The sequence below is a fragment of the Phascolarctos cinereus genome, unplaced genomic scaffold (genome assembly GCF_003287225.1).
Source record: "Phascolarctos cinereus isolate Bilbo 61053 unplaced genomic scaffold, phaCin_HiC Scaffold_9;HRSCAF=440, whole genome shotgun sequence".
Taxonomy (NCBI): Eukaryota; Metazoa; Chordata; class Mammalia; order Diprotodontia; family Phascolarctidae; genus Phascolarctos; species Phascolarctos cinereus.
The window spans coordinates 241,318,373-241,341,764 of NW_027556402.1; the positions used below are offsets into that span (position 1 = coordinate 241,318,373).

Below are 23,392 nucleotides of genomic sequence, written 5' to 3' on the forward strand. Positions count from 1 at the left end.
TTTCAAATATGGGAAGGGCTGTTATGACGATAATAACTATTTTATCTGGGGTCAGGAGAGTGTGAATTTCGACTTTTATGGAAAGTATTGGGGCTAGATGAAAGGACGTCCTGGCAGAATAAGTTATGAGCTGTTGGAAGACTGCGAACGGAAAAAGAATGGAATCGATCTGAGATAGTTGGTGTGCAGCACTGCCTGGAGGCAGAGGAGGAACCTGATGACCTCTGGTGGTTCCATTCCAAAGTACCTCCTCCTCCCACCCCCACCCTCCCAAGCAGGAAGAGAGTATAAAGCTTTCCTCCTAGTTTGCTAGCCTATCTCCCCTGGGGACCTAGAGCACTATAGAGTCTGTGGCACCTCTAGAGAATCTAGCCCTAGCTGCCTCAGTTGACTAAGCATCAGAGGTAACTTCAGATTCTGCTCCATTCCCCACCTGTCTCCCAAACTTGTGGGTTAGGGCAGGTTGGGAAATGAGGATGAAGAGGATCCAGCTTCCCTCTGCCTGTCCCTTGCTCTTCTCCAGGGCTCACCTCCCATCTCTGTGCTTTGCACTCTTGGTACCAGCCTGTTACTGTGCTGAGGACTCCCTCCACACGCAACAGATTGCTCTTCCTTACTGGGGTTCTTTCCTTTTGGATTCAGTGATATGAGCAGTCTAGCCCTGAAGGAGATCACTCTTTTCTCTTCACCCATCCCCTGAGTCTGGTCTTTCTCTTTCCCCACTTTAGCCCCCTTTGATTCTTAGCACTCAGTCTCTTGGACAGGAGGAAGATGGGAGACTGTCTCCCTGGCTATCTGCCCATCCTTCGGTCCCAGCCTCCATCACAACCTTCTGTTCTCCCTGACCCAATCTGCATACCATCAGTCCTAAGGCTGGCTCTTCTTGTGATTCCTAACCCTCCCCCCCAAAAAAAGAAAAAAACCAACCACAAAGGCTATCAGTTCCTCCTTCCCAATGGGCATCCAGTTTAGGGGAGTCTCAGTCAAGTACCCAGTCTGGGTTTTGGCAAATGGGACAGCAGCAGAGAGAGGCAGGCAACCCTGGGTTTCAGAGGCAGGCACTTGTGTTATTTCACGGAGAGAGAGGGAAATGGAGGAGTGGATGGGAAATGTCTCCTTGGTGCATAGGAACCATTTCATTAGGAGATTCCAGAAGAAGGTACTCATGCTACAGAAAGAGATGGGTCACAATGAGGGATGTTCTCCACTCCAGGGTCAGGCCCTGTCTGGACGGGAATCTGGCTGGAGGGAATTGGGGCTCAGGATGTGGAGAGATGGCTCCCTTTCCAATGGACGAAAAGCTTCAGAATTTGACAACAGGACTTTTTCTACTGCCTTTTTTACCCAGAGTGGGTGGGACAAGAGCCTCAGAGCGAGGGGAGGCCAGGCCTGTTCCCTTGCCCATCAGGAAGTCCATGAGGACTCAATCAGCCCAGACCTTGGGCAGCTAAAAGTGCTCTCTCAACTTCCTGAAACTACCCTGGCTCCCAGGACCTTGGGCAATGAGGAGAGTCGAATAGGCAGTTGGCCTGGGGACCAGGGGCTTGGCCAATGCCCCGAGGCAGGGGAAGGGGGTAGGGGGAAAGCATGAGGGGCCCTGTCATGTGGCCCAAGAAATGGCAGCACTGTGCTCTTTGGCCTTCATCCGCAGGGCCGCGATGCTGGAGGTCTTCCGGTCAGGTTCACTGTTGAGCTCATAAGCATTGAGGCCAGGGCTGAGGCCTGTGGCCCCAAACAGGCTGCCCATGTGTGTCTGGCCCACGTGGCTGCTGGCCCCGGAGACACTCAGGAAGTCAGAGACACCAGCACTGGCACCAGGAGGATGGGCATGAGGAGACATGCAGGTGGGTACTGGATCACAGGGTACCACGCAGGCTGGGACAGGAGAAGCTGCTCCATTGTTACCAATCCAAGATGGGTTCTGGATCTAGGAAGAGGAAAGTAGAGAAATCACAGGCTGGCTCCTCGAGGACCAGCCAGGGGAGCCTTTGTGTGAGAGTGAATGGAATAGTACCATTCAATACTGGAATATCTTCTCCACTGCCTTTGGCCCAAATTCCACAATGAGAGAGAGAGAGAGAAAGAGAGAGAGAGAGAGAGAGAGAGAGAGAGAGGAGAGAGAGAGAGAGAGAGAGAGAGAGAGAGAGAGAGAGAGAGAGAGATCTTTGGGTCTTGAAGAGTATGAAATGGCAGCTGTGAATGCAGGTGGCATCACAGAACCAGGGTCTAAAAAGGGACTGGTCTGCAACACTGGCATCGTTCAAATACCTGTTATGGATGTTGATGAGGGGGATTTCTGTTTTGGGAGAGAGGCGGGATGGGATGGCATCTAAGGTCACTAAGATTTTATTAGCTGACAACCAGCTGAGACCAACATCTTCTGAAAATAGGAGATGGGAATGGGATATAGGAGAGTTGTCTACAGAAAGGCTGGGGGCCAGGAAGGGGGAAGGGGCCCAGAGCAGGGAGCTGGGAAGCACCAAAGTCAAACTTAACTGACCTCCCAGCTTTGCAGAAAGCAGACCCAGCATCTGGGTTGGGAGCCTGGGGGCTTTGGAAAATGCAGGCCAGGTTGGAGGGGCCAGGCTTCCCAGAAGCTCCCAGGTTTCAGGGCCCCCCTCCCTGGGAACCAAGTTCTCTAGGCAGCCTCCTGGGGGTGGAAAGGCCACTATCCCTTAGCCTGTGCAGACATTGGAGCCCGGCTCAGCCCAGGCATTCACTTCAGCCAACACAGAGCTACAGCTGGGCAGGGGTGCAAAGGGAGGCAGAGCAGAGAGGAGGCCAGAAAGAGGATCTTCCTCTGTGAGATGGCTAGGAGTCAGGCTGCTCTCTGTGTCCCAGAAGGTGACAAAGTCAGAAGAAGGGAAAGTGGAGAGAGAAAAATCTTTCCTTCCCTAAGGCCCAGCCAGGTTCTGGCCCCTAGATCTCCCAAAGCTCTGTAGGTACAGAGAGGAGACAGTGAGTCATCTGTCACAGAGCTCCCTGGCATGACATCCTTTTGGGGATGAGGACAGACTTCCTAGGAGCCTGATTTTCAATCCCAACCATTCCCTCCCCCAATAACCCAAATATTCCATTCTCCTCCATGCTCTTGGAGGCAGGATATCAAAGAACTTATAATAGAAGGAGCAACTCCCATGAGTTCTCTGTTCCTAAGGATGGCAAATGAGGGGTCAGAGGAGAAATGATAACAGGACCCTGGTCCTCACTCTCCCATACTTGATACCTAGTCTTTGAGTGAGGGGGCTGAGGCTGGGATTGGGATTGAGCACTCACCTGGGCGTAGTTCTCTGCTCTGGTAAGGAGAGGCAGCTCATAAGCTGTAGAGAAGTGAGTTCGAACCTGCTGTATCTGCCCAAACCTCTCCCGCTTCCTCCATTTTGCCCGTCGGTTCTGGAACCAGACCTGAGGATAGAAGTATGTGTGGGGAGTGGGCTAGAGATGGGGTCCCTAAGGATTAGGGTCTGAGAGCCCCATCCAGTATCCTGTTTGGCCCTCCATTCCCTAATCCTTTTGAGAATCTCAGAGCATTCCAGCTTAGGCTCGATCGGCTTTATAGAGAGATGGGTAGCACAATAGGTAGAAGCCCTGCACTTGGATTCAAGAAGATCTGAGTTCAAATTCTGTCACAGACACTTAATAGCTCTGTGACTCTGGGCAGTTCTCTTAACCTCACTCAGATTCAGTTTCCTCACCTGTTAAATGGGGATAATAATAGCAATTACCCCAAAGACATACTGTGGAGATGAAATTAAAAGACACAGGTAGAATACTTTGCAAACCTTCAAATTCTGACATAGAAATGCTACCATGTTATTGTTGTTGTTGATGTTGATGATGACAATGATGACGATGATGATGATGATGACAATGATGTCATCATTATTGGACATCACCATCATCATCATCGGCTAAGGGTGGCAAGCAAAACTAAAGCCAATGGATAGAAGTTACTGGGACAAAGATGCTCACCGGATAGCGCGACAGTTAGACCTGTCCAATGATGGGATGGGTTGCCTTTGGAGGGAGGGAGCTCCCTGTTATGGGAAGTCTTCAAGCAGAGGCTCCTTTCTAGATGTTATAGAGGGAAGTCATAGCTCAGGGAGGTCCTCTAAATGAGGCAGCTTGTTGTAGTGGAAAGAACTCTGAATATGGAGTCACAGGACCTGCTTTTAAAATGTGTGCTCTGCTCCATGTTATCAGTGTGATTTGGGGTAGGTCATGTCCTCCTTCTGGACTTGGTTAGGTCATCAGGGAAAGGAGGGGGTTATACAAGATGGCCTCTAAAGTCCTTTCTAGCTCTGAATCCTGTGATTCTGATGGCGATTCCCATGGTGTCATAAATCTCTGCCAACCCTGAAACTCTGTGACTCTGATTCTGCTCTGGGGTTGGATGGAGCTAGGGAATGGGCAGGAAAAAGTGAGGAAGAGGCAGCGTCAAGTCCTGGAATGGCTTTTCACATCTAACCAGAGCTGATTCAAAGGTTCCTTTGGATTAGGGAGACACTGCCAGAGAGGACAAGGGCGGGAGGGATGAAACAGAAGAAAAGGGCCAAACGGTTTTTGGTAAGGGGTGTAGTAAAGGTGAGGAGAAGCAGAGCTCACGCTTAGATAGCATTTATATACAAAAGACAGCATCTGCCCAAGCCTCAGTTTCTTCACCTGTAATATGGGGATTCTAGCAAGAAGCCAGTGCCTCTGTCTCCCAGCTCATTCGATCCTTACACCAGCTCTGTGAAATAAGGGAACGTGTCCAAGATTGCATGGCTGGCTAGTAAGAGGCAGAGTTAGGGCCAGAACCTTAGTCACAGAGTGTTAGGGCAGGAAAGGACCTCAGTGGTGGGTGACCTAGCCTAATCCATACCCCACTACATGTCTGACAATTGGTCATCCATCTTTTGTTTAAAAACTTCCAGGAAGGGGGAACTTCCTACCTCCCATGGCAGCCTGTTCCACTCTGGAAATAACCCTAAGTGTTAGCAAGTTTTCCCTCTAGTCTTTAGCCTAAATATGCCTCTTTATAATTTTTCTCCATTGTTCATAGCCTAGACCCCTGGGACCAAGCAAAATACATCTGACCCTCTTCTTTAAGAAAGGCTTTCAAGTTCTTGAAAGCTCCCGTCACATCCTCCCATGGCTCCCTCTCCTCTAGGCTTCCCCTGACTCTGCTCACTGAGTTTCACAAGATGGCCTCGGTGCCATCTTGTCCTGTCCCCTGCCTCTTCCTGGCATTGAACAGCCCAGGCTGGTCCCCCAGCCTGCCTCCCACCCCTCAGGGCCCAGAGCGCAGAGCCAGGCTTCATCTCCCAATGAAACTAGATCCCGTTTTATCAGTGGCCTGGAATGGGGGGTGGAGGGCAGGATGAGAGGGGGAATAGCCAAGCTTGTTTTCATTTCATGTTTAATTTCCTGCAGGCTTAGCTCAGTCTTTCCGCTCCTCCTGCCTCAGCCTCCCAGGGTTTTATGTGGGGGAAGCTGAGGGGAGGCAGGGGGGGGGCTACATGAGGAGGGGGATGAGGCATCAAGATATATTGCTGAAGTTGTTTTTTCATTTTTGGAAGAAAGAGACGAGGAGGAAAATGCTGAGCAGACTCTGAAGCTTCCCTTCCCACCTCCTGGAGTCTCAGGGCCCTCATGGGACTGAATTGGGAATAGCTGGTGCCTGGGAGGGGGCTGGGGGCTGGGGTTCCCTGGCACATGGACATCTTACCCTAGAAACTGCTTTGAGAAAGGAGGGTTGTTCAGATGTATGGGGCAGAAGGCAGTAGGGGCATGCCTGCTTCTCTGGGGAGGAGGAGGAAGAGGAAGAAAAGGAGAAAGAAGAGGAGGAGGAGAGGAGGAGAGGAGGCAAGTGGTCAGGAGAAGATAGTGGGTGAGGTGAGAAGAGGAGGTAAAATGTGGAGGGGAGGAATAAGCAAGACAGGTGTGAGAAAGGCTATTAGTATGCTGGTTACGGAGGATGAATGGGGTTAATGGAGATAAAGATATTTGTGGGAAAGAAAGGGAGGAGGGCTCCCCAAGGGAGTTCCATCAATGTTAAATGAGTGTGCAAGGAGAAAAAGGCAGGTGTGGATGAGAGAGAGAGAGAGACCGAGACAGAGACAGAGACAGAGAGAGACAGAGACAGAAACAGACAGACAGGCAGAGAGAGAGATGGAGAGTTCAGAGGTGGTGTGTGTGTTGTGTGTGTGTGTGTGTGTGTGTGTGTGTGTGTGTGTGTTGGCGGTGGGGAACAAAGAGTTGAGATGGCTGTTCTGGGGTCCCATCCAGCTCCTCCATTCTGTCCTATGTCTTCAGTTCCCTCCTGACTCTTACATTCTATGTTCTAAGCTTCCATCTAGCTCTGACTTTCTATGTTCTAAGGTCACTCCCAGCTAAGATTATGTTCTAAGGTCCCTTTGAACTCTTGACATTCTATGGTTCTATACCTAATCTCAGTTTATAGTTCAACCCAGGAGGCAGGAGTGGGGCTGGGGGTGGGGAGGAGCTCCCCTAGGGAAGGAGTATCTGGCCCATAGTAAGCCCTTAACAAATCCTCATTGATTGACTGACTGATGGATTTATTAGAGTCTGCATTCCTGAGCTCTAGAACCTGCCAGACTTTCCATCCCTGTGGCTTCCAAAACCTCCAAAGTCTAGCTCTACTAGACCAGACATCCCTACTCCCCACTCCCCCAACCATACCACCCCAAAACTCAAATCCCTGGCTTTCAGACCCCCTCCTGCTCCCCAGCCACATTCCCAAGTCCTCAGGCTTTGGAATCATGTGGATTTCCCAAGGTCTCTATTCTAGAATCCAAAACCCTAAGAAGTCTAAGTGTCTGTTCTTCATCAGTGCTAGCATCCTGAAGCTGCCGGAAGTTCTCAAATCCTGAGCTTCAGGACCACCACGCCTCTGAACCCCCGCCCCAAGCATAGGCCCACTCAACACAGGCCTCTCTGGGGGGCTGAACCGTGCAAGGAACCAACTGCCTTGGCAAAGCTCATGCTAACCACAGCCCATCTGGGGCCAGGGTGGGGTGGGCCAGGGATGGGGAGGCCTTATTGTCTTCAGACACCAGCTGCGGAGATTGGAATCCTAGACAGGCACAGAAGAGGCCCCTCCAGCACCTGGAGCCCAGCCAAACACCAGGCTCACTCCTGGGAAAGCCCACCCCTCCTACTCTATCTGCGTCCTCCTCAGCTTGGCTCCAGGCCCCTGGGGTCCCCAGCAGGAGAGTCCCTAGGCTGCACACGGGGTGGAAGTCATCTGGCCATCCAGTAGGCCCTTCTTTCAAGGCAGAGAAAGGCATCCATTTCCTATCTCATAACTTAGAGGTAGCATGTATGTGTATGTTTACACACGCACAGATGTATAACATATATTATATATATTATATATGTGTGTGTCCACATACATACATACACACACATTCACATTTACATAGATACATACAGGCACGAGCTGATGAGGAAACAGGCACAAATGTGAAGTGATTTCCCCTGGATCACTCCAGGAGTAACCTCCCTGGTGTGTCCTCTCCTCTTCCCCTATTAGAATGTAATCACCTTGACAATAGGGGACTGCCATGGCTTCTGAATTTGTATCCCCAGTGTTTAACACAGCACTTGCCACATAGTAAGTGATTCATTCATTTATTCATTCATTTGTGCATTCACTCATTCACTGATTAATTTGTTCCTTCGTTGATGGCAGAGCCTGTTTTGGGACCCAAGTCTTTTGACTTCTAACCCAATGATCTTTCCTCTCTACCACACTACCATATTATAATAATAGTAGAGTGTAAGCTCCTTGAGGGCAGGGGTGGTTTTCATTTTTGTCTTTGGGTCCCAGGATAGTGCCCAGCCCATACTAGGTGCTTAATGAAAGCTTATTGAATTGTTGGCTGATGCCTCCTCATTACTGTCATGGGCTATTCTTTCTGCATAATATTCCCTCAACCTTCTTTTCCACCAATACACATGCTTTCTTCATTTTATTTTATTGCTTTTGTTTTTTGGCAAGGCAATGGGGTGAAGTGACTTGCCCAGGGTCACACAGCTGGTAAGTACCAAGTGTCTGAGGCCAGATTTGAACTGAGGTCTTCCTGAATCCAGGGCCAGTGATCTATCCACTTTGCCACCAAACTGCCCCTCCCTCTTCATTTTAGAGCCTTGCTTTGGCCTCACCTCCTCCAAGAAACCTGTCTACTGAGTCAAGTTCAGATTTCTTTTCCTGGCATTCAAGGCCATTCACCATCTGGGGCTACTCTTTCTTGTCTTACCTCACATTCTTCCCCTCACACACTCTGTGCTCTAACTGCATTCAATTATTGTCTGTCCTGATCATTTTGTGTCATTGCTTGGTCCCCTCTGCCTTGTGTATCCTTACCCATTCTTTAAAACCTGAATTGAATGCCACCTCCTACAGGAAGTTTTCCCTGATTCCCTCCAGTTGGTAACCACCTTCTATATCAGGCCTCACATAATGTGTTTTTCAGCTCTTCTATCCTCTTACTATACAAGAATTCAATGAAGGCAGAAACTGTGTCTCATCTAAACACATCCCCAGGGCTGAGCACACAGTAGGAGCTTCATCAATGTTCACTTTTACTCAGCTTCCTCCACCTCTTGCTTTTGGTCTTAGCTACCTTTATTCAACAAGAAAAGATGGGGGTTAATTAAAGACACCAGGGGTAATGGGAAGATCATTGGATTAGGAGAGTTAGTTTGGACTCAGCCCCCAGTCAGCTGGGTAACCTTGGGCAATCATTTCTCCACTCTGGTCCTTGATTTTCTCATCTGTCAAGTGGGGATAATAATCCCTGCTCTAACTCATGGAGTCAGTGTGAAGATTGAATGCAATAAAATAATGTATGTAAGCTTTCCAGGGGTAAGACTTTACCCCTTTAGGTAAACAAGGCTTTTAAAATGTATTTTTTAATGGAAGGGATGTGAACTAGACGTGTTGGATTCATTGGTAAAGGAAAGAAACTCCTTGGCAGCTTGGCACCTTCTCTGTAATTTATGGTCTCAGAATTGTCCAGGGCACTGAGAAGTTAGGGGATTTACATGGGGTCTCACAGCCAAGATATAAGGGGCAGAAGTTGAATCTAGGACTAGCCATGCTTCTAAAAGACATCATGCATGTCCTCCCCTTCTTAAAAGGAGGCAACTTTGGACTCTTTGCACATGGTTCTAATAAGATTGCTGTTTCTGCTGGGAGGTTGTGGAGATTTGAGCTTGATGTAAAGGACAATCTCCTAAGAATTAGAGCTTTTTCTCTCAGGAGTTGGGAGGTTACCCGTCTTGGGAAATCTCTATGCAGTGAATGGCTGAGTATTTGTAAGGAATGTTCTAGAGGGGATTCACTAGGATTCTTGTTCAGGTATGAGTTGAACCAAGATGGCCCCGTCCCACTCTGAGATTCTGTGACGTTCATGTTCCTTGGTTTTCTAAAAATGTTTTTCCAGTCTAACCCATCAATTGTGAGACCCTCAAAGGCAAGGGCCCTGCCTTCTTCTCTCCAACCTCACACTGCCCATATCAGGTATACTTGATTGACCTCTTGACCAGCCCAGCTTGAATTCTGGGCCTGAGAGAGCCGCTTCAGCCTATCATCCCTCCCCTCCCTGACCCTACACCAGACTGACCTGCACCCGAGCCTCGGTGAGGTCCGTCCTCATGGCCAGCTGCTCTCGGGCATAGACATCTGGGTAGTGGGTCTTCTGGAAGACCTTCTCCAGCTCTTCCAGCTGGTAGCTGGTGAAGGTAGTACGGTTCCGTCTCTTTTTCCCTTTGTTGCTTTCTGAGTCGACCTTTTCCATGGGGCTGGGTAGGTCTGTGCCAGCCCTGTCCTGGGAGCCCTTCACCCCAGCCTCCTTCACGCCGAGGTAGTTGCTGTCCATCCCCACTGGGTCAGAGTTGGGTGCTATCTCAGTTTCTCCCAAGGAACTTTCTTTGGCTGAGAGAGTAGGCAGAGAGGTAGAAAAGGAAGAAAATAAAGATAGAGACAATTAAGCAGGTAGCCAAAAGGCCAATCATGATAATATTTTTTTTCCAGGACTTCTAGGTTGACAGATGACTCCTCACAAGAGGAGATAGCTACTGCCCATGGTATTGTCTCCTTTTCAGGCAGAGAAACAGGCTCAGAGAAATCCAGTGACCTGCCCATGGCCACCCAGGCTAGTCATTGTTGGATCTGAAAACTGAGTCGCGGCTCCAATCATGTGAAGACTGAGAGAGAGAGGAGGACAGAGAAGAAGTAACTTCCCATACCACGAGGCTGGGGGTGGTGGTGGTGTATGTCATCTCCAAGACCCTTCCCTGTTACCTTTGTTGTATAGTGCAAAGATTATTATATTTGAATTCAGAGGATCTAGTTCTGAGACCTTGGACAAGTTATTTCCTCTCTCTGTGCCTCAGTTTCCTTATCAGGAAAATTGAAAGTGTTGAACTAGGTGACTTCTGAGGACCTTCCAGCACACGTCCATGATTCTATGATCAGAGTAGCCCATGCCATGAAGGTCCATGGCCTCTAGCCCCTGACCTTCTTTACTCCCTGGGTCTTTGGGACCAGGTCCTCACTTCCCTATCACTTCTCTGAGGGGGTTACCTATGGATACTGTTTCTGTTTTCGGGTAGTTAAACTGAGGCACAGAGAGCAATGATGTTTTTACTCCAGCCGGAACTTTGGGAATGGGCAGCATTCTAGTAGTGCCTGGGATTCCTCCTCACTTCCTGCCTGGCTCACTGTGGCCTTTTTTTTAAAAAAATTTTTGGTGGGATGATGTTGAGAAAGCCCAGTGCTTACCTTCTGCCCCACCCAGGAGCCATCTGCATGTACCGTGTCCCGGGCATAGAGTAACAGCTGCTGAGTGGGCCAACATTTGCCATCCTTGATCTTCCTCTCCCAAGTCTTGCCCATTATCAGATAGAAAGATATTTTTGTTTTCCTTGCAGAGGGTCATGTTTCCTAATTGAAAACAGTGCCCATTCCCTGGTTCGTTTGCCAGCCAGGGATACTCAGGTGTAAATTGAGGATCTTCCCATTGACAGTGCTGGGTTGACAGCTTCCCTGTGTATTTTCCCAGGGCTAATTGACAATCTGTCACATCTGGCTTCATTTGGATACAGCTGGTGGATGCTGGCCTGTAGCCATCCCCATCAAGCAGGGCATGGTTCCCGTCAAGGATTTTAAGAACTGGAACATGAGAAATCACCTAGCCTGACTCCCTCATTTTACAGATATATCACAGGATCAGAGATGTATAGCATGGTGGGACCTTAGAATTCATCCAATCCAACCCTTCTTCATTTTACAGATGGGGAAGCTGGGCCTCAGAGAGGTGAAATGAAAAACCTCAAAAGGGCTAGTGACTCAAGTGACCTGGGTCTTCTGATGGTCTCATAATCCCCTTTGCCACTCCAGAGCCTCAGAGATATAATAAGGATACATTGAACGTCCAGCCCTGGAGGTGGCCACTTTGGAGTGATGATTGTCATGTTTACAAAGTGTTTACTTTGTATCTATTTCCTATTGACTCAAATGTATAAAGTCTGCTTCTCTACATTGAATGTAAACTCCTTGGGGGCAGGAAGTGTTTCTTTTTTGTCTTTATGTTTTCAGTGTCTAGCATAGAACAGTTTAAAATAGCAGTTGAAAGATTTTGGGTTTTTTTTCTTTTTTTTTTCCAGTGGGAATGAGTTGGGAGGGAGGAAAAATGGATTTTTACTACTTAAATAAATTTTTAAAAGATTATCAAATGAATGATTGAATATTTTCCTCACAAAAGCCTTGTATGTGTGATCCCCCATTCTACAGATGGAGAAATGGAGCCTCAGAGATGTTAAGTGATTTGCCTAAGGCAACTAAATGGAAGAGTTAGGATTCTTGAGTCTGAGTGTAACATTATTTTCAATCTGCCATGCTGATTCTCCCTACAACATCCCCAACTGCTATGCTGTTTCCACTTTCTATACCTACATGTGATGCCTGCTCATAACAGTCCTGTTGTCATCAGGACAGAGCCTTGAGTCCCTTTAAACACAGGATCATAGAAAACAGGACCCCATATCCCTGTGGCCAAAGTCACACTGTTACCCTTGCAGCCATTGTCTTAATTTCTCAGCTCTCATCTTGGCTGGCAAACCCATTGGCCTATAGTGCTCAAAGAACCCTCAAAACTTCAGGGAATAATTAAAAAGAAACATGACTGGAGATTCTGTTGTGCCTGGGGGCCAGGGCAAGAATTGCCTTGGGAACAAGCAACATGAATTCTCCTTCAAGTAAACTTTGTAACTCATAATATGAAAAAAAAATTACAAGAATGAATTAAGACCAACTCAGTAGAGTGGGAGGGGGAATTTCTTTCTAAAGTACAGCTCTAGGAGCTCACAATCACTGCACTCTCTAAACTGTGCCGGCCTGGGACAAAGCCCCAGTCATTACGCTCTAGTGACGGGTCTGTTTTCATGTTCTTTGGAGTAGTCCCACATTCACTAAATTCAGGGCTAGAAGACACTTGAGAGTCATTCTGTCCAACACCCAAAGTCCAAAGAGCAAGACACCGGGGAGAATGGTAACAAGGCAGAGAATCAAGGCTCTATCAACTTGGTTTTTTTCTTTTTTTTCCTTATTTGGAGGCAACTGGGGTTAAGTGACTTGTCCAGGGTCACACAGCTAGTAAATATCTGAGACTGAATTTGAACTCAAGGAAAGGAGTCTTCCTGACTGCAGGCCAGGCACTCTATCCACTGCACCTCTTAGCTGCCCCATTTCTGCTGTGTTATGCTGTTATTATTCCCATTTTATAGCTAGTTGTAGCTGATTTTATATAAGGGTTTGAGGTTTAAAAGCATTTTATGTTCACCATCTCATTTGATTCCCCCAACAACCCTGTGATGTAAAAATATTATTATCCCCATTTTAGAGATGAGGCCACTGAGGTTCAGAGAAGGAAGAGAGTTGTCTGATCTCATGTGGTTAGCAAGTTCCAGAGCTGGGACTCAAACTCGTGTCCTTTGACCTCTGGGTTGGTTTTGCTACTCAGCCCCAGTCTTTGGGTACATTCAGCCAAAAAAGTATAAACATTTAGAAGCTCAGAAATCGTGACTCCCATTTCTATACAGAACTTTTAGATCTGTAAAACATGTGTCCTTCAATAGCCCTGTGAAGCAAGTGGAGCAAATATCATTATACCTTTGTTCCAGATGAGAAAACCAAGGCTCAAAGAAGGGGACTTGCCTGAGATTACACAGTGATGGATTATTGAGGACGCTACCAATGAAGCAAGCTTGGCACCCACTGGGCCAGACAGGGAATTGGCTTCTAAATACAGATGAGTGAGGAGGGTTCAGGACATCCCATCTTTACTGCTGGAAATGGGATTCCATACTTTACTAAGAAGGGATCAGAGATCCATAGGACAGACAAACAAGGCATCCTGTCATCACAAATTATCACTAGATACACAGTAATGTGGTCATTGGCTTAATCCTCTCTTCAGAAAAAGGAGACTGGAGCCAAGAAGAGTTAAAGATGGTGGACAAGAGACCAGGAGTTGGTCTGAGAGCCGCTTGGACAGGCAGGTCAGTCAGGGATGCAGCAGCTGCACAGCATATGCACAGACACACACACACACACACACACACACACACACACACACACACGCAGATTGGTCTGCCAAGCCCAGGCTTCACCGACAGTGTGATGCAGACTGCAGCTGGCAAGCTGGCTGGGAGCTTTCAACAAAGATATTTATCTTCTCTGGGCACAAATCATTTCATTTTTAAAAACTATTCTTAAGGGGGGAAAAAAACCACCTAATCTCACTCAAAATGAATAGTCCAATTATGCAACAGACCCCAGAAATGAAACTGAGGAAGGTCTTAATGGGCTGGGGGCAGCAGCACATTTCTCCTCCTGAGAGGAGACCCTCATTTCCCAGTCAAGCCTTGTAGGTCTCTAAGCAAAATCTATAAATACAGTAGCCAGCATCTTTTGGAGTCAGCCTTAGGATGGGCCAATCTCTGGAGGCAACAGAGTACTTCCTTATGGAGCTAGGAACTGGGGGAACCCAAATTTCACAGTCATAGAATGTCCCAGCTGGAGTATATAGAACATGGAACGTTAAAATTGGAAGGGACCCACGAACAAAGACTGTAGGATAGTTGCATTTTTCTGAGAACCCAAGAAGATTCAGGAGGCCATTCCAAGGATCACAGACTTTGAAAGACCAAAGGTCATAGAAAGTTGGTGGCTGGAATGTGTGGGCAGACACACGTTTTCCCAGAGTTCCCAGGTTTCCAGTGTCCTTTGGCCTTGAAGAGACTTTCACCCAGAGTTATTTTTTTTTGGGGGGGAAGGGGAGATATTGGGTCCAGTGAGACAGAGAAGACGGAAGAAGTGGCCATCTCAGCATCGTACTTGTCCTGTCAAAGCAAGGATCTTGGGACAGGTGCACTGCCTTCGGTGAACAAAAGCAGGGAAATGGGAAGTATGAACCAAAATCTTTTGGGGGCATGTGCATGGAAGCAGGAAGGTGAGAATAGAAGAATGGCAAGTATGTGCCAGGGGAGGCCTGGAGCCAGCCAGAAAGAGGGAGGATAGGAAGCCCAGCAGAGGGACCGGGACCAAATTGGGTCAAACTGACAGCTAGCTGCTTGGTGAGAGTAGGCAGATGCCAGGTCTTTGCTCCCAGCCTCCATGGGGCAGGATGCTGTAGGAACTCCCAATTGCCTCACCTACCCACCTCCCTTCCTGTCTCTCTCTAGCTAGTGGAGAGGAGGGTAGGGAGGGGAAGAGAAGGGAATCAACTTGATTATTACAGCCTGTTAGTGGCTATTTGGGGAGAGAGTTGGGATAGGCAGCTAGATGGCTCTGCAATGGATAGAGTGAGGGGCCTGGAGTCAGGAAGGCTCACCTTCTAGAGTTCAAATCCGGCCTCAGACACTTACTAGGTCGGTGATCCTGGACAAGTCACTTGACATCTGTCTGCCTCAGTTTCTTCAACTATAAGATGATAATAACATCTCCCTCCCAGGGTTGTTGTGAGGTTCAAAGGAGATATTTGTAAAGCACTTGGTACAATGCCTTAAATGCTTGTATCCTTCCGTTGTCTAAGGCCTATAAATGATTTAGTGATGGAGACATATCCTACCTAGTTATGGTATCAAGACTAAAATGGGATGGAGTGATTTCATTTTAACTGCACACACTTATTCTTATATATGATACATATACGTGTCTCCCTTCATGAAATGTAACCTCTTAGACAGTAGGAACTGTTATTGTTGTTGTTATTATTTTTGTTGTTTTTGCATTTATGGCTCTAGTGCCTACCAGAGCACCTGGTACATAGTAGGTGATTAATAGGTGCTGGTTGATCAATCAGTTGGTTCCTTTCTAGGAACTTAATAAGAGCTGAGTATTTCTGCCTTCATCCATCATCATTAACCTGCTGACTGAACAGGGGTCCTGGTTCTTCTTTGATCACCCTTCCTTTCCCTTCTAAAGTGGCCTTTTTTCGCTCCCTTAGCATTCTTCTCCAGCCTGAACTCATTAGGAGCTTCAGTGCTCCTGACAGTATTGCTAATGACTAATGACTAATATGCTAATAACAGCATCCTGAGGTCAGAGCTCTTGATGGCACTTTTTTGGATCCATTCCTTCTTGCCTGCCTTTCTTTTCTTCTTCCTTCCTTGTCTTTTAAAACTCAAAACTCTTAGAAAAGTCCTCATTTTCTTCCTCCTAGAAGAATTGTATTTGCTGGAGTCTCTGGAATTTCAGCTACTTACTAGGGTCACTTCGTTAGGGTCTGACTCAGGGCTAAGATCCCAGGTCTGATTCCAGGGCTTTCTCAAGCTCTTCCTATCATTCCCCATTCCCTCTACAAGCAAGGATGAGAGAGAGAGGGAGAGAGAGAGAGAGAGAGAGAGAGAGAGAGAGAGAGAGAGAGAGAGAGAGAGCGAGAGAGAGAGAGAGAGAGAGAGAGAGAGAGCGAGAGAGAGAGAGAGAGAGAGAGAGAGAGAAGAGAGAGAGAGAGAGAGAGAGAAAAGAAGAGGGAGAGAGAGAGAGGAAAGAAGAAAGAGGAGAGGAGAAGAGAGGAGAGGAGAGGAGAAGAGAGGAGAGGAGAAGAGAGGAGAGGAGAAGAGAGGAGAGGAGAGAGAAGGAGAGAGAGAATGTGTAAGGGACCCTTAGGCAGCCTGGTACAGCCTATGGATTTTAGGTGCTGAGGGCTGGAACAACACTTTTAAAATGCATAAAATAAAACACATAAGTGTAAGTCCTGTATATTAATTATATTATATGACAGTTTTCAATATATTTTTAAAAGCAAGTTCCTGGACTCCAGCTTAAGAACCCTTAGTTATCACAACTTAGGAATTTGGGAGCTAGAACCTCAGAAATTATACAGTCCAACACCTGCCTAAAGCATGAGCCCCTCTAGCACGTAGTATAGTGCCTGGCACATAGTAGACACTTAATAAATGCTTGTTTTCCTACTTTCCAGCATTCTTGGCAAGTAGTCATCTCTCCTTTCCCTAAACACTTCCCCTGACAGGAAGCTCACCAACTCATGAGGCAGCCTGGTCTACTTTCAGAAGGACCAAATTTCTTAGAAACATCTTCAGATTCATTCATCAAACAATTATTAAATGACTACTCTGTTTCAAGCACTGTACTGGGCACTGGAAACATACAAGTGCATACACACAGGTATAAGCACGTATACATAGATAACATACATGTACACATACATACATGGATATGCTGAAGCCATCTCAGACCAGTTATGTTAATTTTTTTTTTGGTGAGGCAATTGGGGTTAAGTGACTTGCCCAGAGTCACACAGCTAGTTTAGTGTTATGTGTCTGAGGCCAGATTTGAACTCAGGTCCTCTTGACTCCAGGACTGGTGCTCTACCCACTGGACCACCTAGCTGCCCCTAGTTATGTTAAATTTTAGGTACAAGTATTTACACCTTGGAAATTGGCAAACATGGAGGATAGGGCTTGGTTTATTGTTTTGTTGATTGTCTAGACTAAACAAAGTGATAGATAAAATGTTAATAAAGCAGATTAAAACTTCCAAGTGTTTATATATATATATATATATATACATATTTCTCTCCCCGCTGGTTGTTAAACATTTATCAGCACACCCTGCATACATATACACACAATATACACACATATGTACAACATACACCCTTTTAAGTTTATACTCTAAGAGTTATCTGATATATAGTAGATATTATAGCACATAGTAGGTGTTATATAACTGCAGCTGGTCCCTCACTGTGCATCAGTCCCAATTTTGCCCCCTGGAGTAAGTATAGTAAGTCTAATTCCTCCTCCTTAAGACAGCCTTCAAATATTTGAATATAGTAATCCAGTCTGCTCCACCCCACTCTTCTTCCTTTCTCCAGGCTAAACATCCCTATCCTTCAACCAATGCAACACAGAAGGAAATGAAGAGGGGAAAGGAGTAGATTGATATAAGGCAGACTCAGATTTTTGAAATCCCAGAAATCATGTAGTTTGGGTGTCATTTGATTTCTTCCAAAAATAGAATTTTTAGATCTATACCCCAAAAGGATTGAAGAAAGAAGAAAAGGTCTTATATGTAGGTGCACCACCTCCTATTTCTTTCCACCATGTCACTCCTCCCTCGACATGGTAAGTATAAGGTGAAGTTGAATGTGAGAAGAGCAAGGAGGGCTGGGCTTCATTGGCTCCTAGTGGAGTGTTGGAAGGAACCAGAGAGGTCAGGTGGTCCAACCTCCTTATTTTACAGATGGAAAAACTGAGGCTTAGAGAAGAGATGTGATGTATCCAGGGTTGTAGTAGTGGTGGTGGTGGTGGTAGTACAGAACAACTGACAATAGCTAACATTTATTTAGTACTTTAAGATTTGTGAAGTGCTTTACATCTCATTAATAGGCGTCAGAGGGAGGAAATGAAAACCAATACTGATGGTGGCAATGAGGCCCATCGAACTGAGTAGTTCCTGCCTTTCTTCACACGCACACCCCTTCTGTGACACCACCTGGCATGATTGCTATTCCTAGTATCAGCTCTGCATGTGAGGCAGCTGGTGGTGGAATAGACTGAGCACCAGGCCTGGAACCAGGAAGACTCATCTGCCTGTGTTCAAATCTGACCTCAGACACTTACTAGCTGTGTCATGTAACTCTGTTTGCCTCAGTTTCCTTATCTGTAAAATGAGCAGGAGAAGGAAATGGCAAACCACTCCAGTATCTTTGCCAAGAAAACCCCCAATGGGGTCATGAAAAGTTGGACAGGATTGGAATAACAGGAGGCAGCTGGTGGTGCCATGGATAGAGTGCTAGATTGGACATCAGGAAGTCCTGATTTCAAATTTGACTTTAGCTGTATGACCCTGGGTGAGTCACTTAACCTCTCTTTGCCTCAACTTCCTCAACTATAAATGAGGATGATAATAACAGCATCTACCTCTAAGGGTTGTTAAAAAGATCAATTGAGATAATATGTTTTCAAAATGCCTGGCACACAGTAGGTGTTATATAAACACAGCTGGTCCCTCATTGTGCTCAAGAGTTCCTCCTCTCATGCTGAGAGCCTGTGGCTTTAGATGTTTGTTGCATTGAAAAAAACCAAAGATTACTAAATGCTATCTATTTAGAATCTATAAGCCATTAAAGTAGGGGCTGAGTTATTAGTCAGTGTGTATAAAGGGAGAGGGATTCCTTGTAGTGATGGACTTGGAATCAAGTATACCTGTAGTTGAGAATTGCCTCTGATACTTACCAGCTGTGTGACCTTGGGAAATCACTTAACCTTTCTGGGCCTCAGTTTCTTCACCAGTCAAAAGAGGAGAGTTTGGACCTCTAAGGTCCTTTTCAGTGCTAAGTCTATGATGTGTGATCCCATGCCTAGATGAATTCACATGCATGTCAGAGTCAATGTGTGTTTCTCACAAGGTCATTGGATGAGGTAACATATATATAACAGGGACTGGAACAAAGTTGATCTTTCTGCTTCTGGCCAACCACATGTGCCTGACTCAGAGCTGAAGGGGCTTGGAGCTTTGAGATGAAGTAATAGATCTAAGTGATTGAAATAGGCAATCTTACTGTGCGTTTATGCTATTTAGAAGGTGCTAACCAAGCCCGCTTCTGTCTCACCCAAGCCTCAGAGGGCTCTGGGCTTGGGATCGGGGAGGTAGGAGGATGTCTCCTGCAGCTTCAGCTGCTGCTCTTGCTACCACAGCTGCAGCTCAAAAACTCCAGCTCCTGCCAAAGTCCAGCCTGGGGACCCACTTAATGAAGTACTTAGGATCTGTTGGAAATAGGGGCCTCAGTCAGGGGCCTCCCTCAGAGACCTGCCCCATAGTTAGTGTAGCACAATGGAAAGAGCTCTGAACTTAGCATATGGTCATAAGACCTTGGAGTTCCAATCCTGGTTCTGCAACTAATGACCTGTGTGAGAACGGGCAGGTTGATTGACCACTCTGTGCCTCAGTTTCCTCATGAGTCAAATGACGAGATTGGAGTAGAGAGCTTCTGAAGTCCTTTCCAACTCTAGACCTAAGCAGCCCAGTGACCCATGGATAACAAAGCTGGGCAGAGTTCAGAGCTGGACTTTGAACCCTGGAATGTCTCCTCCCCAGTAAGAGCCAGATGTACCCAGATGTGGAGTGGAAGGGTGGAGGGGAGGACTCTGTGAGCTCAGCTGAAAGTCCAGGAGGAAAACACTGAAAGATAACTAATCTAAATGACTCTGGGAAAATTGCTTAGCCTCTCTAACTTAAAGAGCTAGTTAAATTATTGGGGGGGGGGGTTGGGGGGGACAATGGGTAAGGGGAGGAATGGAGGCAGAAAACTGGGGAATACAAATTAGGGACAGTTCTCTAAGAATTTAAAAAAGCCACATGATTCTGATCTGCTAGAGTTTAAAAACTGCATCATTCATTCAACATTTATCACCACCCCCCACCTCCAGTATGTTCATACCCTGTGCTAGATGCTGGAGGAGATACACAGATTGTAGTATAGTCCCTCCCTCAAAAATTGATTGCCTAGTGCCTCAGTTTCCACCACTAGCATTATCATTACCACCACCACCATCAAAGACAGGCCAACTTGGGAATATGGAACCCAGTAGACCAAAGGACTGCAGAAATAATCAAGAAAGGGGAGAGGGAACAGAGAGGAGAGGGGGAGGGAGGAACCGGTGCTGGGGACAGGCTGCAAAAGCTTTGTTCTCCTCATTACCTGGTATACAGTGAGTACTTAATCAGTGCTTGCTGATTGATTGATGGATGAATGGATGGATTTCTGAGGTCTATTGTCAGGTTATCTAATGAGCTAGAGAGCAAATTCCAAGGTTGTAGTTACTCAGACTGGCCACTAGGAGACACTTCAGTCCTAATAAATAAACACAGACCCCTCCCCGCGCCCTCCCTCCCCCCTCCAGCCTGGGGATATCAGTCCTCTAGGGAGATCTAGGAGATTGTAAACACCTGGAGGGCAGAGACTGGGCAGTCTCTTTCCTTTCCCCCTCCCCACCTCCTCTTTCTCTCTCTCACACTCTCCAGACCAAGTATGGTGTTTTGTACCTAGACACGGCATATTAGAAAGAGTATTAGATTTGGACCCAGGCAATTCCATTATTGGACATGTACCCCAGGAGCTCAAAAAGAGAAGGAAAGGCACCCACAGATACCAAAGTTTTTGCAGCACTTTTTGTGGGAACAAAAAATGGGTGTCCATTGACTGGTAAATGGCTGGACAAATTGTGGTATGTAAATGTAGTGGAGAGTCATTGATGAATACGAAGGATTCGGAGAAACCTACAAAGACTTATATGAACTGATGCAGAGGGAAGAAAGCAGAACCAGGAGAACCATTATATGGCAACTGCAAAAATATAAATGAAAGTAACATTTTCATTACCTAAAAGGCGCCTGACTTCAGGTTTAATGGCATAATCAACTTTGGTTCTGGAAAGGCAGATAAGGAAACACATTTCTCCCCTCTAGGAAGAGAGGAGGGCAACTAAGTTGCACGTACTGCTAGATGAGGAAGACTTTGCCCTACTGTTTCTATTTGTAAAGAAAAGATATACTGTATTCTATTTCTGCCAGGGCAGCTTCTGGGGCAGGGGGAAGAGGTGGGGCTGTTTTGAAGTGACTGTGGTTTAATAAACAAAAGTAATACAATTTTTTTTAAGGGGGAATCAGATTTTTAATCTCTCTCTCTCTCTCTGTGTAGGGGGTGCACACCTATCTGCTTCTGGGGCAGAGGGAGACTGAAGTTGGTGGATTGCTTGAGTTTAAGGATTTGGAGCTGCATTGCAGCTAACTTCAATCCAGTGTCTGACACCAAAGGGGTGAGCCCCCCAAGTCATAGGACTACCAGGCTGCCTCAAGAGGGGCAAACCTGTCCAGGTCAGACACAGAGCAGGTCAAAGCTTCTGTGCTGATCAACAATAAGAAGGAGCCAGTGAGTGAGTGGCCACTACACTGTTAGCGTGTAAGAGAGTTGGAGACCTAGTCTCAAAAAAAGGGAGGAGAGGCATGAAATAGGATGAAGTGAGTTCTAGAACAGGCTCTGCCTCTAGCTGTGAGATCTTCAAAAAGTCACTTTTCCTCTCTGAGCCTATTTCCAAATTGAAAGGGTTGGAGTCACTAGGCAATCTCTGAGGTTCCTTCCGATTCTGACATCCTATGCTTTGTTCTGAAGTTCCTTCCATCTCTAGCATTCTGTGTTCTATGCTCTAAGGTCAAGTAGAGTCAAGTCAACAAGCATTTTTAAGCATCTACTATGTGCTGGGCACTGTGGATACAAGAGAAAGCAAAAGCATACTCTTTACTAAGGTTCTAAGGTTCCTTCCAGTTCTAACATTTCGTGTTCTAAGGTCCCTCACAATCTGATGTACATTGATTACATTCGTGGCTCTGATGGTTGATGTTTTAAGATCCTTTCTAGCTCTGAATCCTGTTGAAGTCCTTCCCCTCCTTCAATCCCTGTCTCCTTTATGAAGCCTTCCCAGATACCATCAGCCGGAAAGAATTGCTCTTTCCAAATCCAGCATTTTCTGTTAGGCCTCTTCCAGCTTTAGCATTTCTTGTTCTAGTATCTAAAGTCTGTCCCAACTCTGGCATCCCAAGTTCTATATTCTAAGGTTTATTCCAGCGCTGACATTTTATGTTTTATATTCTAGGGTGCCTTCCAACTCTGCCTTTCAAGGTTCTCATAATCTTTGATATATGTGTTTAAGTTTCTTTCAGTTCTGAGTTTCTAGGTTCTAAGGTCCCTTCTGACTTTGAAAATCCAATAATAATATATAATTACATTGTATATTAATTAGTTTCACAAAGTCTTTTCTTCACAACTAGCTGGTGAGACCTTTGGCTGCATTCACGGCTTTGTTGTGATCTTCCTCAGCTGGACTAATTACTCCTCTCTTTATCATGCAGTGCTGGAGACTTGGGCACACGCTGGCTTTACCCGAAACAGGTAGGAAGGATCCCTTTACCTCCTGTTGTCAGAAGGACAGTCGATAAATTGGAGACTGCCAAGAGGATGGCGACCAGAATGATGAAGGGCCATAAATCATAAGAAACTGATATTTTACTGAGGAAAACAAGATTTTTGGGGGGAGTCAGTGGAGGAAGTGATGGCCATCTTCAAGCATTTGAAGAGCTTTCATTTGAAAGAGGGATTCGCTTTGTTCCACTTGGTCCTTCTGGGTAGGAGTGAGAGCAGTGGGTGGAAGTTTTTAGAGAGGTAGGTTTTCACTGTCTCCAAGGAAACACTTGCTAGCAAGCAGAGCCATCCCAAAGCAGACTCAACTGCTCTGGTGGCAGTGCCTTTCCCCTTGCTGGAGGTCTCTAATCAAAGGCTGGAAAACCACTTGTCAGGGATGTTAGAGAGAGAAGTCCTGTTTCAGGTACAGGTTGAACTAGGGGGTCTGTGAAGTCCTTTCTACCTGTCTTGTTCTACGTGCCTGGAAGATACTCTCTACCTACAAGAAACAATAGTCCACATTGCTATAGTGCTCTATAATTTACAGAGGAAGTGAGAGGGAAAAAAAGAGAGAGAGACAGAGACGGGGGGGGAGGGGAGTCCAGCTTTGGCTGGAGCATGGAGTATAGGGAGGGAAGTGATTTGAAGTGAGGTTGGAAAGGTATGAATTACCAGATTGTGGAGAATCATGAATGCCAAGAAACAGATTGGGAATTTTGCTCCACTGGCAATGGGGAGCCACTGAAGACTTGAGCAGAGGAGAAACATGAAATCAGATCATGGGGATCATGGGACGAGATTGGTTTCAGTAGTGTCTGGCACCAAGTAGGCACTTTAGGAATGCCTGTTGACCAGTTCATTGGCACTAATTTGGGTGGCTGTGGAGCACTGGGATT

General features: G+C 46.4%; 1 protein-coding gene across 1 annotated transcript in view; it reads right to left on the minus strand.

Annotated features, from left to right (window-relative positions):
- Positions 1 to 962: 962 nt before the first annotated feature.
- Positions 963 to 23,392, minus strand: part of ALX4 (ALX homeobox 4) — a 61,254-nt gene continuing 38,824 nt past the window's right edge. Inside the window, exons 2-4 of the mRNA XM_021009849.2 lie at positions 9,633 to 9,943; positions 3,277 to 3,405; positions 963 to 1,927 (exon numbers count right to left, since the gene is read on the minus strand). Coding sequence (XP_020865508.1) covers positions 1,601 to 1,927; positions 3,277 to 3,405; positions 9,633 to 9,943 — 767 coding nt within the window. The 3' untranslated portion in view covers positions 963 to 1,600. The remainder of the gene's footprint in view (positions 1,928 to 3,276; positions 3,406 to 9,632; positions 9,944 to 23,392) is intronic.